The 19,393-nt window shown below is 40.0% G+C and overlaps 2 protein-coding genes across 3 annotated transcripts in view; one reads left to right on the plus strand and one right to left on the minus strand.

Annotated features, from left to right (window-relative positions):
* LOC126198708 (spastin) overlaps window positions 1-4,081 on the plus strand; it is a 524,519-nt gene extending 520,438 nt beyond the window's left edge. Inside the window, exon 8 of one of the 2 annotated variants that reach the window (XM_049935226.1) lies at window positions 166-4,081. In XM_049935226.1, coding sequence (XP_049791183.1) covers window positions 166-329 — 164 coding nt within the window. In that variant the 3' untranslated portion in view covers window positions 330-4,081. The remainder of the gene's footprint in view (window positions 1-165) is intronic. The other variant, XM_049935217.1, reaches the window with a different exon arrangement.
* LOC126198717 (mediator of RNA polymerase II transcription subunit 29) overlaps window positions 192-19,393 on the minus strand; it is a 72,510-nt gene continuing 53,308 nt past the window's right edge. The window contains exon 6 of the transcript XR_007540096.1: window positions 192-323. The gene's annotated coding sequence lies outside the window, so the exon portion shown is untranslated. The remainder of the gene's footprint in view (window positions 324-19,393) is intronic.

Below are 19,393 nucleotides of genomic sequence, written 5' to 3' on the forward strand. Positions count from 1 at the left end.
CTATAAAAGATTAAAATAGGTAACAGAATGAGAGGTATCCAAAGTGCCAAAATGTAGTAACTACAATGCCGCCCAAATGTTGGGAAGAATTCTTACAACTACTGATAAGGAATGAATTGTGGTAACTTAGAAAAATAACTAAATTGTGCAATACCTTTATTTCAGAACTTAACCCTGAGCAAGTCCGGTGTATGGACCCTAACAGTGTACGGAACATAAATTTTCAAGACTTTGTTGACTCTCTGAAGAGGATTCGACGCAGTGTTTCTCCTTTGAGCTTGTCAGCTTACGAACGATGGAATGCTGAGTATGGTGATGTTAGTCTGTAACAGATATATGCGATAAATGTAACATAGCTTGCTTTGAATGTCACTTGGGATTTTAAGAAATCTTGATTATACTGCAAGATGTACAGGTGCATCACTGAAAGCAAGTACACATTCACGTCAAAGAGTTCCATATGTCCATTCGTATAGTGTTGTTGCTGCTATTAACTTAAACATGAATGGTATGAAAAATGAGAATTGTTAAGAATACACTGCTTTGTATTAAAAACTATTTGAAATAGTGAAAACTTGCCTGTTTTGTGATTGCCTATTTTTTTAAGTGTAGATTTAAGTTTACAGTGAAGACATTCATTTATAAATCCGTTGTACATACCTATTCATTTGTATATTTCATTGTTTGTGTTTTGTTGTTGCCCAAGTGGAATAGCATATTTCTGAGTGGTGAAAAAGTTACATGATGATCTGATAGTTGATTCTATAATATACTCAGTTTTTCTGTACAGTATCAGTACACACTTAAAACATGTAAAACTTAAGATTTCATTTACATCTCAGTTCTGAATACTGTGATCTTGAATGTAAGTCTGATAATTTTTATTTCTATAACGTTGCCAGTGCTGCAGTTTAAAACGCAATCCTTCCCAAGTCACATCAAAATTTTGTCATGTGACTGAAAAATGCTTTGGACATAACTGAAGGATAAGAGAGGGTCTTAGAAATTAACAGCATAATGTCTTAAATAACTTCTTTGTTTTACAGAAGTCTAATAAGTTATAGTAATAGCAGCTGAAATGTGAGGCCTTGATTATACAATGACAAAATGTTAACTTTTAATGTTGTTACAAATATAGACTGTGATTTTTGAATTCTAAATTTATGCACAAATTAATGTAATTTGTGTTAGTTGCAGTTTACTTAGTGTACAATTTTAGTTAACTAGGTAATAGAAAAATCAGAGTTTTAGTCATTAATAACTTACTAGGCAAATATAATCTTTTTATGTAGTTTTATATTTTTATGTTGTGTTTTGCAGTGATTACTACTAAATTTATCACTTGCTGTCCAAATTGTTGTTTTGGTAACTGTAACAGCGTTACATAATACTGAGTACAAATGTCCCCCATTTCCACTGTGAGAAACTACTGTTGCGCTGTCCATACAAAGCACCAAGTGTTCAATAACATATTTCCATATAATCATAATATTTTGGTGTAAATGACTTTGCCAGTCTTTCTCTCCCTTTCTTAAGTGAAGTGTAAATTTAAATAACAAGAAAATGCCATCTGTGGGTGGATGTATGAAATAGATGAAGAAAAATGAAGATTACTAAGTTTTTGTGTAACATATTGGTACTTTACGATTTTGTTTCTGCTGTTTCTGTTGCTTTTTTAATACAGTAAAACAAATGGAACTAGCGGACTGAGGAACTGTGTAGTTTTAGTGGTTATACTTATTGTATTGGAAAGAGTTCAGTTAAGGAAATTATTCATTGTTCTGACACTGATTAAACTAACCAGCCCTTTATGCCCCCCCCCCCCCTCCAACGCCCCACCCCCTTACAGAAATGTATATTGTGGAGATGTTAACAGACATAAAAAGTAATCACTAAATAATGTTTATAGATGTAATTATTCTGTCAGTTGAAGATGATTTGATTCTTTCTGTCACTGATTTGTTAAATTGCAACTTATGTACATATGAGAACCTAATCCTTTGTCTTTCTGTACTGATGGAAGTAGTAGTTCACCACATTTCATGATATGTGAAGTGAAGGACTGACTAACTCAACCTCCTGCACACACCATGCTAACAAAAAAATTCAGTGGTTGTCAAAATGAAAAGTTCAACTTCATTAGAATTTTGTAGTACTTGTTTGTTTGTTAAGAGTGAGTCTGTAACTAAACTGTATGTGTTACTGTTCTTTTGCAGTCAAGTTCACATCTCACACTGTTTCATTCTTTTACTGTGGTGTAATTGAACACAATTCACTTGCTCAATATATTAAATGTAGAATAGTGGTGCTTAAATAACTGAAGTGAAATAATGTTAAATACTTCAATTAAAATTGCATAGTTTTTCTATTGCAAGAAAATTGATAAAACATTAATTACTTCGATACATAGAATATACTTATGGATGTGACATTTACCTAAAAATGTGCAAGAAGATGCTGTATGGAATCATTTCTCATGCAGCCACTTCTTAAAATTTTTTGAAGTTCCAACTCTTAAAGTTACAGTGCAAGCCTCTTATGATGCTTATGGTGTACTCCCTTCATAAAATTCTGAGGTTGAAGAAAGATAAAATAAATTAAAGCATATGTAAGATGATAATTAAACAAGAACTAATGGAATGAACCAGTACTTGGTTGAATATGTTCGTTAGATATTTCAGTAAAAGACACAAATTTTTACGGGTACTTAAAAGACACTTTCACTTTGCATGTATTGCTAAATAATTTCCATGTATTCTCACAACTCTGTGAAGCTGTGGTGCGCAACTACTAGACGCGCTATGCAGCCGTATATAACAAAATTGCCTGGGCCTGAAATTCTAGTTTTTTTGTTTCAAGGAAGACCTTTCTTTTGCAGTTTCACTATGCACAATGTCCGTCATTGTGATGTTTCTCACATAAGTGATAATTCTTCTGCTGCCAAAGAATTCGTAAGGCAATTGCATATTTGTTTAAAAATCTTCTGTACTGTCTGGTAATGATCTCAGACAAATCAGAAGTATCCAATAATAGGTCTAAAAAGATTTGTAGAGCTTAATTTTTTTTTATGCAACAGAATGAATGAAAGGAAACATAAAATTTGAGAAATTTAAGATTGGGATGGTTGTGCAATAAGGGAAAAAAGTAAAATCAGCCATTATGATATGCAGTGCACATGATATGCAGTGCACAGAGTTGCTAAGTGAGCCAAAGCTTTTCCCGTTTAGAACATGTTCTTAGATAAGAGTTGGGCATTGTTTTTACCCCAAAGGTGAAAGGAAGATAAGTGACATGAAAAGTCAAGTCATTAGCAAGTTATTTGCTTGCAACTGTGAAATTTGTTACTATTCATATGTCTTTATTATGTTCTTTTCATCTGTAACTTTAGCCGTTCCATCCTGTAGCTATTTTTCTTCAGTGATGTAAAATGTCTTAAATTTTAATGTGTTTGTTAATACCAACCCTCACATAATGCTCACTCACTAAGAAATGAGAAAAGAGTCATTGCATTGTTGTATGGATACTGTGAAGCTAAGTACTAACCTCAGTCTGATGTGCTCAATCTTTCTTCCAAATTGTTATGTAATGTACAGACTTCCCTAATTTGATCAGAATTGAAAGATAACATACACGTGGATAGAAATACACCTTACAGTGGAGAAACGAAAGTTAAATTAGTAAGCTTTTTTATGGCATAATATTTTAGTCACTAGTAGTCGGGCATTTTTTAAATGATTTTGTCACTGATGTTAACAGTGGATTCCGTATGCTCAGTCAAGAATCTATTCTCAAGGCTTTAATGGATGTCATACACATGCATATAGTTTATAACTGTATTTTGACGTCAATGGTGGATGTGCTGTGCTGGAATTCAGCGTGTAAATATGTATTGTAATCATTTAACATTATTTTCACATGTTCTCCAGATGCATAAAAATGGAAAAAAATAATTTGCTGTTTACAAAGAAAAATGTGTGTTTGTTCCTTTTTGCCCAGTTGATGTTAATATTGTCTTAAGTATTTATATCATACAAGTATACATGACTTTATTGTTGAAAACCAAACAAAAAATTATAAATTCATTTTAATCAAGTTAGAAAATAATATGTCGTATTACTCAATTTTAAAATCACTCTGGTACTTTTCAGTTTGGTCTTCTTCAATGCTGGGTAAGTCCATCATCACATATAAGGTAATACACAGCTACATAAGTTTAAGGTAATCCAGTGAAATGTAGAGGTTTTGGGAGAGTAGGACCCTGGTTTAGCTGAAAATGACAGAAAGTCATAAAGATTTCATAAATTAATGAAATACTTCAGGAGCAAAGACTTATAGGATCTATGAAAGACAAAGATTTCCTTTCAGATAAAAGAAAAATTCAGCAGCTTTCCGTTGTCGTTATAAAGCCTGAACAGAAATTCAAATCCACTGAAAAGTTATGCCTAAATATAGAAAGTTTAAGGAAAATGTGGTATGACAAAGAGGTGTTTTAGTGAAGAGTTTTATTTTAAGAGATTTTCCTTAAAATTTTTACATTTTGGCATAGCCTTTCCGCAGGATGTGAATTTGTTGACTGTTCTATTGTTTAACAGCACCAGAAGATAATCACTGAGGCAGCCTGCAGCTTACACCAGTCATAGTTTGGTTGAGCCCAAATATAGTGCAATGAAATCTGCATTTGATATGTAATTAATACAACCAGTGAGGCATTCGAAATACTGGAAAAACCCGCTGCAAATGGACAAACTTGTGAACCTGAAATTTTGACTGAAAGTCTGGAGGATCACATGCTAGGTAAGGATTTTTAGCAAGTATTTAGGAAAGGCTCAGTGGGTAGTACAGGTAAACAACAGCACAGCAGTGCTATTGGTTAACATTAATCAGTTTCATTAATATCTTGTTTTGTTCAGGAACATGCTGATTAGCTTATAAATTAAATGCAGTTTCACAGTGAGGTTCTATTTACAGGGTGAATCCATACTCCGTCACTGAGGTAGAGGGTTTGGGAAAGGAGGACCCTGACGTACCTGGCAAATTAGAGTCATAAAGATGTTGTAAATTAATGAAATACTTCCAGAAGGGAAGATATTAATGGCATTATAGATCCTGTGAATGACTCGGATTTCCTTTGAGATATTTCTACATATTCTGGTATGAAGGACCCCTGGTATCTGGCACTCCTTACAGAGTAATTGCGTATTGTTAGATTTCCTGGCCCTTATGACGCTGTGAAGCCAACTACACCCTGTTACTTTTGCATATGAGGGTTGTTGCATTACTCTGTGTTTCATGTTGTATTGGGGATTGCATATTAATAAAGTCTTTTTCACTGTTGTGAAGGTATTTTCACATTAATAAACATAATTCAGGTAAAACATCCAAACGTGATGTCGTTTGTAATGAGCCCCTGGAGACCAAGGGCCCCTTATACCAAAATTCTCAGAACTACTTCAGAAATTTTGTCAGTTGAGTTTGCCATGTTTGTTTATGACAGACTTAACCTCCTTGCTTAGTTATTGTTGTTTGGAAATGTAATAGTGCTGCTTTACTTCAATAATATAGGAACGTATTTATGAAAGAAGCAGAGATGCCGAGTTGAAATAGGCACAATAAAAAGACTGTCACAAATAAAGTTTTTGGCTGGTAGGGCCTTCGTCAAAAATATACACTCACAAACTCACTCTCTCTCTCTCTCTCTCTCTCTCTCTCTCTCTCTCTCTCTCTAGCACAAACGCAGCTCGCACACATGACTGCAGTCTCAGACAAATGAAGCCGCACATTGCATCCTGGACTTTATTTTCCATGTACACATACAATTGAAATGGATATCAAATTTCTTTTTAAAATCTCTATGCAGACATATGTCGAAAGAATGAATAAATCTGAATGATACTTCATTAACATTTCATTTGTTTGAGTAAACATCATAACTGTAGCCAACAAATACATACTGTCAAAGGACTTCAGGCTTATCCAAAATAGGCTGTTGGTGCTAAGAGCACCTATATTTGTGTCTGTGCAGGTATTTAAACTCAAGGAAACTACTAAGAACATTGTGAAGACATGCACTGTCCCTCAGCACGGTTTTCAACATGCAAATGAAATAATGAATCTGCACAATATTTATGCTTTCCTCTGTTATTAGTCATTTAAAGTTTTTTACCTGCAAGTATCATTGACTGGTAAGAATATATAAGGATTCACATCATTCCTTTGGAGTGGTATGTAACACCAAAAGTTTGGGTTCACCCTATATATATATATATATATATATATATATGGACACGACTGGCTTAATCTTAAATGCATATTTAGTTATTGGGTCTGTTGCTGGGGTGTGAATTGCGAAGCAAAAATGACTTCAGTTTCTTTTTAAAACAATGGTTTAAAATTGAAAAAGTTTCAGACTATTAATGTCGTGAGGGAATGAGATTTTCCAGGTGTTTCGTAGCCAAAATTTTTAGAAACAAATCATGTAATTGATTGAGGATGAAATCTTGTACAAATTTTGAATATAAATGAGCAAGCTCTATTAACAGAAGCCCTGTTCATTTGTTACCTAGGAAATCATCCAGAACTTTTGTTTCCTTATTATAAGAGGACTTATTAAGGAGCAAGTCTTGTTTTGTATGTTTTTTTATTTGTCTGAGGTATTCAGGGTGGGCTCCATGCTGCCCCAAGAAAATTAAAGCTGTGCTTGGTGTCCTGATATGCAAATAAATCAGAGGTGGCAAAGACTTTTCTGAAAAAGCCACGGGGTCAAGGAATACCAATTACCATAAGACTATAACAATAATGATACTTAACATCTGAGCAACTTTTATAATTAAATACACAATAAAAGCCTTCCTATAAATCAGATTTAATATGTACAACAGGAAGACTCTCAGAATTATAGTTTTTGGCCATTAAGGCCTTCACCAACAATACACTCACACTGATGCTCACGCAAACGTGACTCACACACAACTGCAGTCTGTCGTGCCTGTCTTGTGACTCAGCATCTCCACTATATGGTGAGTAGCAACTGTCCTTCTCATAACATTGTTACATTCCATCCTGAATTTTCCATTGTTAGAATTAATATGTTCTGGTTTTGGTAGAAGTTGAACTCTTCTACAGAATTATCGAGTCAGGGGTTCACGGACTTCTTGCAGCCGAAGACCAGCTTCAAGGTAATTTGTAAGTTAACTAGACCCTCACTTGCGGCAACCCCAGTGTGCGATCAACTGGCAGAAGTTTAAACAATACTGGTACATCAAACCAAAAACTGATAGCAAGATTTAGCATCAATGAGGAAGATTTAGGCATCAAAGGAACAGTACTATTACTGTAAGTCATAATGAACCAGGCAGGACTTAAATAGTTCAGGCTCTCCAGAAGTATTGATTTTACTGAAGTAAGTGATAGTACTGTCATTACTATTCAGTGCCCAAGACAAACAAATGTATGATGCTGAAGCATAAGGAAGCTGTGCAACCAAAGGCACAAAAAGTGAAATACAACAAATTTGAGTAATATATACTTTCAAGCTGACTTTTTCATGTACTGTGATTTCTGTTTGTAAATAACTCTTCTTATAGCAACATCATTGGAATTTCGTTTCTAATGAACTAAGCAGCCACGGAATTATGAGATGACATTGTATAACCAGGGTTCACTTTATCAAAAGTAAAAACAGAATTTGAACTGTTGTGTCTAGACAAGACAGCCTAGACACAATGAGAGGAAGCCGAAAGGCACGTTAAACTCACGCAGGCTGGTGTGAGGTCTGAAACAGGATACGTAATGAATGCTATAAAGAAAAGTACGTAGCTTCTGGAATACTTAACTTTAATCCACATTTGTAGAACATCGCTCTTGATGATACATTAATAGAATCTCAATATCAACTGAATACGGTGCCCTGCTAGGTCGCAGAAAATGTAGCTGAAGGCTATGCTAACTATCATCTCGGCAAATGAGAGCGTATTTGTCAGTGAACCATTGCTATGAACGTCGGCTGTACAACTGGGGCGAGTGCCAGGACGTCTCTCTAGACCTGCCGTGTGGTGGCGCTCGGTCTGCTATCACTGACAGTGGTGACACGCGGGTCCGACGTATACTACTGGACCGCGGCCGATTTAAAGGCTACCACCTAGCAAGGGGTGGTGTCTGGCGGTGACACCACATTCCTCCCCCACAAATCGGCGAACGGTGGTGTTATAAGGCTTCCGCCCGCCGTGGGGAGGACCCCATGTTGACGTATGCGATGAGGTGGGGAGCCTAATAACAGGCAAGGCTGTGCCACCCGCACCCGGCCATTCGGTCCGAGGGGAGCTAGGAAACGCCTGAAAACCTAGTCCAGGTTGCATGCCAACATGCGGTGTATACACCCGTAAAGAGACAGGAGGGGCCGAAGGGTGGACCTCCATCAGAACGGGGCACCCGACAGGCGAAGACGACATCTGGTCCGGAGCGGGTAAGAGTTCCATGTCGGAGGACAGCTGGTCACGGGAAGCGATCGGCAGTGCGTGACCCAGGGAGGCGCTTGGCGGCTGCAGCGAAGCGTCCACTGCGGGCGTCGCCGGCGGGAGAACAGGCGGTGGCGGCGGCGCGTCGCCATGTGGCAAAATGGAAGGCAGCGTCAGTAACACCTGGGGATGAGGCGGGCCAGTAGATGGGTCCCCAGGGCGCCGACCGGACGGCACCATCGCTGAAAGCAGACGGGGAGCGGCAGAGCCCATGCGACGACAGAGGCGCAGCTGATTGAGATGCCGACGCACCTCACCAGAGGCCCCCAAAACCAGATACATAGCGCGGCCGAGGCAGCGAAGAATGCGCCCTGCGAGCCAACGCCGTGAACCTCGATAGTTGTGATAGTGTACAACGTCGCCTGGAGCAAAAGCAGGCATCTGCCGCTGCACAGGAACCTGATGCGGCGGATGCAGCAAAGACATCAAGGTTCGATGAGGACGACCGTGCAACAACCCAGCCGGCGAGCGACCATCTCGGGGCTGAGAGCGATACGAGGACAAAGAGAGCAATAACGTGTCCTCCCGAGAATGCGACTCTTTCAACTTCAACATCTGCGACTTGAAAGTCCGGACCAATCGTTCAGCGGCACCGTTGGACTGAGGATAAAACGGCGCGGATGTCAGATGTTGAATACCATTGGCCTTGCAGAATGACTGAAATTCTGCGGACATGAATTGTGGGCCATTGTCAGAAACAATAGTCTGTGGAAGAGCTTCAATGCAAAAGATAGCGGATAACGCTTGGATGGTGGCAGATGACGTCGTGGAAGCCATCCGGACCACAAAAGGAAAATTACTGAAAGAATCGACAACAACCAACCATCTAGCAATCCAGAATGGACCAGCAAAATCTATGTGTAAGCGTTGCCAAGGGGAAGTGGCTTTTGGCCATGCAAATAATTTCTGCGGTGGGGCGGATTGTTGTTCGGCACACGCCATGCAAGAAGAGCACATAGTTGTAATTGCAGCATCGATTCCAAACCAAGTACAGTGCCGACGAGCAAGTTGTTTCGTTGGCACTATACCCCAATGTCCTTGGTGGAGAAGCCGTAAGACAGAGGACTGTAACGAACGTGGGACCACGACTCGGGACTGATCATTATCAGAACACAATAGCAAAACACCACGTCGAACAAAAAGCCTCTCCTTGTGAGCAAAAAATCGTCGAACCAACGGATCCTCGATCCGTGACTTTGACAAGGGCCATTGCGTAGCAACAAAATGCAAAACGGTAGCAACGACACGGTCAGCAGCTGTGGCTGTAGCTACACGACGAAAATCAATCGGAAACGATTCGACCACGTCATCGGTTTCCGCATCAATGAACATGCAAGCAAGTTCGGAAGAATTGAATGCTCTATCCTCAGCAACAGGCAAACGGGACAACGCATCAGCGTTTCCGTGCTTAGCAGTGGACCGATACAAGATATCGTAGCGGTACTGCGAGAGGAAAATAGACCAGCGAATGAATTTCTGCGCTGTACGTGGAGGTACAGGCTTGTTCGGATGAAAAAGCGATGTCAAAGGTTTGTGGTCTGTGATGATGGTAAAGTGACGACCATACAAGAAATCGTGGAACTTAGTAACACAAAATACGAGAGCCAAAGCTTTTTTCTCTATCTGTGAATAATTTCTTTGCGCAGACGAGAGCAATTTGGACACAAATGCAATAGGGCGATCATGCGAGCCATCTTTGTGCGCAAGCACAGCACCGATCCCGAAATCCGATGCATCTACCTTCAACAAAAGGGGTTTCTGGGGATCGAATCGCGTAAGGCAAGTATTTGAAAGCAACGCCGATTTCAACTGGCGAAAGGCGCATTCGCATTCCGTCGTCCAGACGAACGGAACACCTTTACGGCGTAAGCGATGAAGCGGAGCTGAAATGGAAGAGGCATGGGGAACATAACGATGATAGTAATTAAATTTTCCCAACACACTCTGTAGCTGCTTCAAATTCTGCGGCGAAGGCAAGTCTTGTATGGCACGGAGGTGCTCTGGACTCGGATGTATGCCTTGTGCATTGATTACATGGCCCAGATAGGGTAAGTCACGAGCAAAAAACACACATTTGTCCTTCCGCAAGCAAAGACCATTTTGTCGCAAGACCTGAAATAATGTTCTGAGATTGGCTAAATGTTCTTCTTCCGTCTTTCCGGAGATCACAATATCGTCCAGATAGTTTGCGGTAGTAGGGACCGACGCACAAACAGTTTGCAGATATTGCTGAAACAATGCAGGGGCGGATGCACACCCGAATGGCAGTCTTTTGAATCGATACAAACCAAGATGCGTGTTAACCACCAAAACTCGCTGGGGTTCTCGTCCACCGGTATTTGCAAGTACGCATCTGCTAGGTCCAACTTCGAAAAATATTTACCCGGGCACAGTTTGTCAAAAAGATCTTCCGGGCGGGGTAAAGGAAAAGTTGCAATCACTAATTGTGGATTCACTGTTGCCTTGAAGTCCACACAAAGTCTCAAGTTTCCGGAAGGTTTTGGCAAAATTACTAAGGGTGATGCCCAGAGAGAAGCCTGCACACGTTCAATCACACCTTGTGATTCCAATTCGTGTAATGTTCTTTCGACCTCATCACGCAATGCGTGGGGAACATTGCACGCTCTGAAAAATTTCGGTTGCGCGTTTACTTTCAGTTCCAAATGTGCTTTATAGTTCTGAGCGCAACCAAGGCCCGGTGCAAAAATGTCTGCAAATTCTTCACATAGACTAGAAACACTGGCTGAAGGCACAGTCTGGTTCACTGATAGGACCTGATTGACTATAGACAAGTTAAACAACTGAAATAAATCCAAACCAAACAAGTTCACTGCAGAAGAAGAACGAAGGACGTAAAAAGACACAAGTTTTGTTTGTCCCTTGTATGTTGCAAGAAGGCTGCACTGTCCTAACATTTGCGGCACGCAACGGAGGTGTGCCCAGTTGTTTGTACGTGTCTTTATTGATCAATGAAACTGCAGCTCCGGTATTGAGCTGGAATGGGATCACGTTGCCATGAATGACCAAATCTACAAAAAGTTTATTGTCCTGCTGACGACAAGAGCGACTGTCTCGTGCAATTTGAACAGACACTGGTACAGAATCACTTGCTAATTGATGTGATTTCCGGCGACGTCGACGCACACTTTTTGTGGGACGCACACAGTCACTTTTAGAGAGAGTGGCACTGGGCGGAGTGGAATTAACTACATGAATGTCCATGGGCGAAGGTTCACGAGCCTGAGTATACTTGGTTCGATTCCGGTGCGAAGCAAAGGGCCTGGAATGGTTGTGAGTGTCCGATCTGAGCTTTTTCTGGCAAACACTCTGAACATGTCCTTTTTTATTACAGAAGAAGCAAATAGCTTGGCGTGACGGGCAACTTTCACGCGAATGTCTAGTAGCACACCGCGGGCATGATTTCACTGCATTTGCTTGCTGCCGCGGGACACGTGGCGGAGGGCTAGGCGGCAGCTGCGCGGACGAGTGCGAGGGCTGTTTACTGTTCCGTGCAGCTCGCCCGGCGGGCCGGTTAATATGACACATGGCTGGCGAAGTTTCAAAAGATGCCTGAGCAAAGTCAAGTGTGTCTTGCCTATCCAATATGTCTATCACTTGTTGAAGGGAGGGATTGACTAGTTTCAAAATTTGCTACCGTATACGAACACCAGAAACGTTCTGTGCAATTGCATCACGTACCATAGTATCTGAATAAGGGAGTCCACATTCACACTCAAAAGCACAATCCCTTGTAAGGCCTTGCAAAGTTGCAACCCACTCCCAATTAGTTTGACCGGCCGTACGTTTTGTACGAAAGAACGTATACCTTTTTGCAACTACATTGACTGATGCCTTGAAATATGCATCCAATGCAGACAAAATTTCTTCGTAGGACAGAGTTGCTACGTCGTGGCGGGGAAATAATTTCACTATCACACGGTACGTCTGCACCCCTACACACGCCAATAAGTGAGGCAGCCGCTCGTTACCTTGAATTCTGTAGGCGGCGAGATGGAATCCAAATTGGCGTGACCACTCCGTTCAGCTTTCCATCGCCGCATCAAACGGTCGAAAAGGTGGTGCAACTGCATGTTGTGGCTGCGGTAGTGGTGGAGCGGCGGCTGCCGCATCATTTTGCATTGCACGTTGACCCTGGACGAGCTGTCAAAGGGCATCCAATAACGCCTGCGTCTGCTGATTCTGCAAGCGATAAAATTCGGACAGTACATCTGGAGAATGTGGCGAAGCCATGACACAAGTAAATTAGAGCAATACGAACGCTAAATCCTCGTTTGAGACTCGTCGTCAAATATGTTGTGTCTAGACAAGACAGCCTAGACACAATGAGAGGAAGCCGAAAGGCACGCGCTTAAACTCACGCAGGCTGGCGTGAGGTCTGAAACAGGATACGTAATGAATGCTATAAAGAAAAGTACGTAGCTTCTGGAATACTTAACTTTAATCCACATTTGTAGAACATCGCTCTTGATGATACATTAATAGAATCTCAATATCAACTGAATACGGTGCCCTGCTAGGTCGCAGCAAATGTAGCTGAGGCTATGCTAACTATCATCTCGGCAAATGAGAGCGTATTTGTCAGTGAACCATTGCTATGAACGTCGGCTGTACAACTGGGGCGAGTGCCAGGACGTCTCTCTAGACCTGCCGTGTGGTGGCGCTCGGTCTGCTACCACTGACAGTGGTGACACGCGGGTCCGACGTATACTACTGGACCGCGGCCGATTTAAAGGCTACCACCTAGCAAGGGGTGGTGTCTGGCGGTGACACCACATGAACTACAATGACTAATACATATTCGGAGTGTTTATATTGAGAAGTTCAACCGAGTTAGCAAGTGGCAATCAAGAATTTTTGCTACATCTACCAAGATACAATGGAAGCACCCTTGATGAACAACCCTATGTATCGTTTAGAGAATAGGTTGGCAGCTGTCCGTACATATTACCATCTCATGTCCTGCAAGTAGGTATTTAAATTTCTTAGAGTTGAAGACCAGCAATGAGGTAATTTATAAATTAACTGAACTCTCACAATGTGTTGTGCAGTTTTTAGCTTTTTAAAAATAGTTTCTAGATGAGATTCCATGGTGTATATCTGTTCAGCATACTTATACCACATTAACTGATCCTTCTGTCGCTTCATGGTTGAAAGCTCATAATTGTAAATGAAAAGCACAATACTGTGTATTAACCAGTTTTTGGGTCAAAAGGCCATCATCGGTATTTAAGTCTGGGATGCAGCAGCAAAAAAAGTTAAAATTACAGCTTAATCTTTGTGTTTCACTTTAGGTGAATGTTAATCCTTTTTGGTGTAATTCTGCCCTCACTAATCTACTGGATATTGCTCTTAATGAGTCGTGTAGACTAATTACTGAAGGTCTGAAACTTACACTGTGTGGTAAACTCTACCATTTAGCTGGAATTGCCCCTCCAGACATCAGGCATGAGATAGCTGCATGCAGAGATAGGTATAAGTCATCTACTTCCAATAAACACCCATTATATGACCACACCAATCTCCTCCTTCACAACTGATGGCCATTAAAAGTTTCATGGGAACAACAGGTAACTGATGTGTTCCTGATTATGTATGTGGAAGATGAGGTCTGAATACCACTGGATGACACCACTGGAAAATATAGGTGCTGGTTTTACTCAAGAAAGACCCATGTGAAGAAAACTAAACAGGCTCAGAACTTGGGTCACAAGGACAAAAGACAATCTGTAGAAATGGGGTTATCTCACATTATCAGTTCAGCACACTACAGAGCAATTATATCAATGTAGAATATGTCCTGCAAGATGCACCATTGATGACCTGATTACTGCATTGTGATTGCCAAATATTGGGTTATAGCTGCTTAGATTGTCATGTGTGTCTTCATTTCTTTTGTTTAAACAATGAAAAGTCCAGGTTGAGATAGGAACAGTATTCTGCATTCTGGCTGCAGTGGCCAGAGATAGCAGTCATGTGTGCATGAAATGTTCCTGCTTCGTATGTGTGTCCTTTTCTGAAGAAGGCTTTGGCCAAAAGCTCATTGTGTAACACCTTTTTTCATTTTGCCTGTCTGTAACTCAATGTGTTTTCTTTTGTTTAACATTCTTTTAATGTATATTAATGTAAAATTAGCAATTGCTTTATAATTGTTGTTATGTGTATATCTTGAATGCTGAAGTTTGATGCTTTGACGAATGAATGAATAAATAGATAAATAAATAAATCAGTGTTTAAAATTTGACAACCATACATACAGACTTTAAAGCTGAAACTGGTTAACAGAATAAATAGATACTGTAGAACATACAAAGTATTGTGCTTTTGATTTATAACTTTCAGCCTATTTGTGTGCAACGAATAATTCCAAGTAGCACTGAGTGAATGCACTCAGTAATCTAGCACTCTTAAATTGCTGACTGCCGCACACATGGTGACAGGCATTTCACTGCCAGGCCGGGCTAGGTCAGAAAAGACCATAGCATACCAGTTGGTACATAACATACCAGTTGGTACACAATATCAGTCGTAAGCTCTGCTGTGACCAGTGGCAGCCTTATCATAGTTAATGTGGTACTCTTTCCATCACCAAAATAGGTAGTTAGTTACAAAGCAAATGTTACTGGATCTTAGTATTCCCATTCAGTTTAGTGATATTTTGAACACATCAGTATTTTGTTTCAGCCTTGCTCTGTGATTACTGATGATTATATCCTGCACTGAGTAGAAATGAATGAAATGTATTTTGCACGAGTGATACAAAATAGAGTTGTTAAGATTCTGTAAGTAAGAGTGGTTAGACCCATAGATTGACATTACTTTCATAACAGTTGAATTTCACCTTGAGCAACTTGTGACTTTGTTCAGAACAAAAGTGAAAAAAGAATTTATAGTATGTATAATTAAATTCAGATAAACAATAATACCTGGTCATTTGTTAGATGAATAATGTGACTGTGTATCTATAATACCTACTTTAAAGCAGTGAAACACTCGTACATAACTTCAATTCGCTATCAGCAGTAATTTTTCACAGATAAAGAACACTTCCAAACTAGATGGCACACCCAGAAGAAAGGGTCAGTATTCAGGGATATGACAGGAACAATCATTCAAAGCAGCTAAGAGCATGTGTTCGTCTTCCATACTGTGAAATGCTTCTCTTATATTGAATAAGTGCACATAAACTCTCAGAGGTATGCATTTTAAAGTCCATGCTTCAAATGATTGTTCCTGTCATATCCCTGTATATTGATCATTCCTTCTGGGATACCCTGTATACAGAATGCGTTTACTCACTGAAAATCTTAAATATTGAGTTTGATTAAAATGAACACATCTTGGACAATTCTGAATCTCAGCTTTCGTGATCGAGGGCTCGTAGATAGATAAGTACGCCCCTTCACAATTCCAAGTTCAAATCAAAATAAGATGTGTAATGTAGTGTCAGCTTGTGATTGTTGGCAGTTTACAGACATGTAATGTAGCGTCATCTTGTGATTCTTGGCACTTTACAGACCAGTATTCAACATTCTTGAGGATGGCTGTTCCAATGTGCAGATGCTGAGGTGATCACTAAATATAATTAATATCTGCCAACTGGTAGTGAAACCAATTTATTTCATTAGTTGTTTTGATGCTTCCACATAAAGTATTGTTGTTACATTATATATTTTTATTTAACTTTCTGGTCAACTGAAAGTAACTGCATAACCCAAACAAAGCCAGTTGCACCTGGCTGACTGACAGCTATTCTTGTAGATGTACTGCTGGCTTTCACAATTGCGACACAAAGGAGGAGAGCAAACGACGAAACTTTACTGGTTGCATCATTATACAACAGGTTTTTTGTGCTCTTTTTCTTCTCTCTTTTTTTTTTTTTTTTTACAGAAAGTTATATTTCCTGTCCTGTTTTGTGTCTCTGGTTGGTGTCTTGATCAACTGCTGTTCAGTGCACTGTTTCCACTTTACTTGTTGTGCATATGCAGTAGAATAGGAAGAATACTTTAGTATTTTCTACATGATTTAAGGGCTGTGATCAAAAAGTAATATGAAGTTTTTTAATTTTGCAGGTTTTATACATCTGATTTTCAAAAGCTTTTATCATGTTGTTGACACACTTGTTTCTGATGTATGTTTGCATTTTCAGCTGTTTTGAATATTTAGTCTATTTATTGTTGACAGTTAAAGATTACATTTGTTTGAGTGCTTGGTGAATTTATACTGTTGGAAAAGGTGTCTCAAAGAATTTGCATTACGTATTGCTTGAAAAGTGGAATTAAGTGCAGGACCAATTTGAGATATTGATTGTGCTTTTTGGTGAATCCATTATGAGTAAGACAAGAGTTCACAAGTGGTATAAATGTTTCAAAGAGGCTCGAGAGATGATGACGACTGTCCCTGATGCCCTAGCACATCAGTTACTTATGACAATGTGGAAAATATCCTAATCACCATCAGAGAGGTTGCTGATCATGTTGGAATATCATTTGGCTCAGGCCAAGCAGTTTTTTCAGTTGTTTTGGACATGAAATGTGTAGCTTCAAAGTTTATTCCGAAACCATAGAACTTAGACCAAAAACGACATTGAGTAGACATCACTCAGAAATAACAGAATGATGCCAAAGAAGGTTCTATAACAAGTGACGAAATGTGTGTTTTTGTATGACGTTGAAACCATGGCCCAGTTATCTTAATGCAGGGCTTCACAACATACGTGCTCGCGGAGCAAGCTGTGAGCAGCAAGGCGCGAGCACTGAGCAGCGCGAGCACGCTACCCCCCACTACCGGACCAGAGCGGAGAGTGGGGAGAGTCACGTGGGGTACACAACAGCTGCCGCCAGTCGATGTAAATCCGCGGCCACCTGCAGGGATATCACTCACGAATTATTACTGCGACAAATGAAACAAATAAAGGAGAATGTACACGTGCCACATAATTTTATTAGCTTAGTGTATGCCTCTACCATCTGTAGATACTGAAACTAAGAATTCTACAACAATCCTATATTTTCAACACTTTCTTCAACACTACTTAAAATATCACCTCCGGTTGTAGTGTTCTTCATGGCTACTACATCGAGGAGCTCCTCCCTCAACTGAAGATCTCTATTAACACCTCTAATAAATATGGCAAGCTGCGCTGTTCCAGTGATATCAACACTTTCGTCCAGAGCTAGAGAATACGCCATAAAATCTTTACAGATATTTGCAAGCTGGCTCTGGACGTCGTCTACCATGTCCTGTATGCGACGCATAATGGTCATGTTGGATAATAGCACAATCCGAAACTGTTCAACTTGAGATGGACACAAATGTTCCGCTTCGACTACCAAACATTCCTTTATTAAATCGCCATCAGTTAAGGGGCGCAGGGATTTTGCTAAAAGCAAAGCAATTTTGTAACCCACTCTGAGAGCTGCCTCAGTTGATTTTTTGTTTTTTTTTTTTGTCGTCCAGATCTTCTTCGGATAGCTTCCTTTTAAGTTTAATAACTTCCTGTGCACGAGCTGGTCAATCACATTTTCCACGTCCATAGTCTTTCGCGTGGTACGACATATAATGTCGCTGCAAATTAAATTTCGTAAAAGAATTCAGCGTTTTGTGACATACTAAACATTTTGCAACACCATCTTTTTCTGTAAACAGATACAATTCCCCCCAATGGGGGTTGAACTGCGAAAGCATGGTTGGGGTTACACTACGGCGACTTCACATGATTCTTAACCAGCGAAGTGACTGTTAAGAGCTGATCGTAATACTTTAAACGTTACACAGTCGGCGAATTCAATAGGCACGCTGCGGCCCTATTCAAACGTGCGCGCGCATTTCCCCTCCCTCCCTACTCCGCGACCTTGCAGCTGCTCGCGAGCGCATGCCTGAGCAGACGCGAGTACTCGCGCTCAAAACCGGCCAGTTGTTAAGCCCTGTCCTAATGGAAACTGCCTGAAGAGCCACAACCGTAAAAAATTCAAGTTTGGTAACTTCTGAAGGTCCTTCTCACTGTTTTTGTCAATTACAATGGGATAATGCATCACGAATTCCTGGCTTATGGTCGTATGGTCAAAGAGCAGTCTGAAGTAAATGACCAGAAATGCTTCAAAATCACTCATGGAAACTGCATCCCGATAATGCTCTTGCCCACACATCAATGCTTGTTTGAGATTTTTTGGCAAAATGCAAAATTGTTATCTTGCCTCACTCACCATGTTCACCGGACGTGGTCTCCTCTGACTTCTTTCTATTCCTGAGGCTGATCAGAACCATGAAAGCATATCATTTTGCCTCCGTTGATGAGATAAAAACAGAATCGCTGAAGGAACTGAACACCATAATGAAAAGTGAGTTCCAGAAGTGCTTCCAAGATTGGATAAAGCACTGGCACAAACATGATCTGAGAGGAATTACATTGAAGGAGACAAAGTTGGAGTTGATGAGTAAATAAAGATTCTTTAAGAGAAACAAAAAACCCTATTACTTTTTGAGCACCCCTCATTGAATGTGTGAAAATTAGTACACAGATCTGTGGCAGAAACTAATGGCTTGAAGTCTTCTTAAGTAATAGAATCCAGTATGATGTCCTTGATGGCAAGTGTTTCATCAGAGACAAGGTATCACCAACAGTGTCCCAGGGAAGTGTTACAGGACTGGTCTTGTTCTCAATATACATAAATGAACATATGGATAGGGTGAGCAGCAATCTGTGGCTGTTCGCTGGTGATGAGTGTCTGGATTTTATGTAATATTAAATTGAGTAATATGTACATAAACACATAAGCAAAAATGGTGAAATATGAAACGAAGCAATTACATGCAAAATTCAAAATTTTATTTTTGTTTTATTTTTTTGCTAGAAAAGATAT

Source organism: Schistocerca nitens, chromosome 1 (assembly GCF_023898315.1).
Source record: "Schistocerca nitens isolate TAMUIC-IGC-003100 chromosome 1, iqSchNite1.1, whole genome shotgun sequence".
NCBI classification, from domain to species: domain Eukaryota; kingdom Metazoa; phylum Arthropoda; class Insecta; order Orthoptera; family Acrididae; genus Schistocerca; species Schistocerca nitens.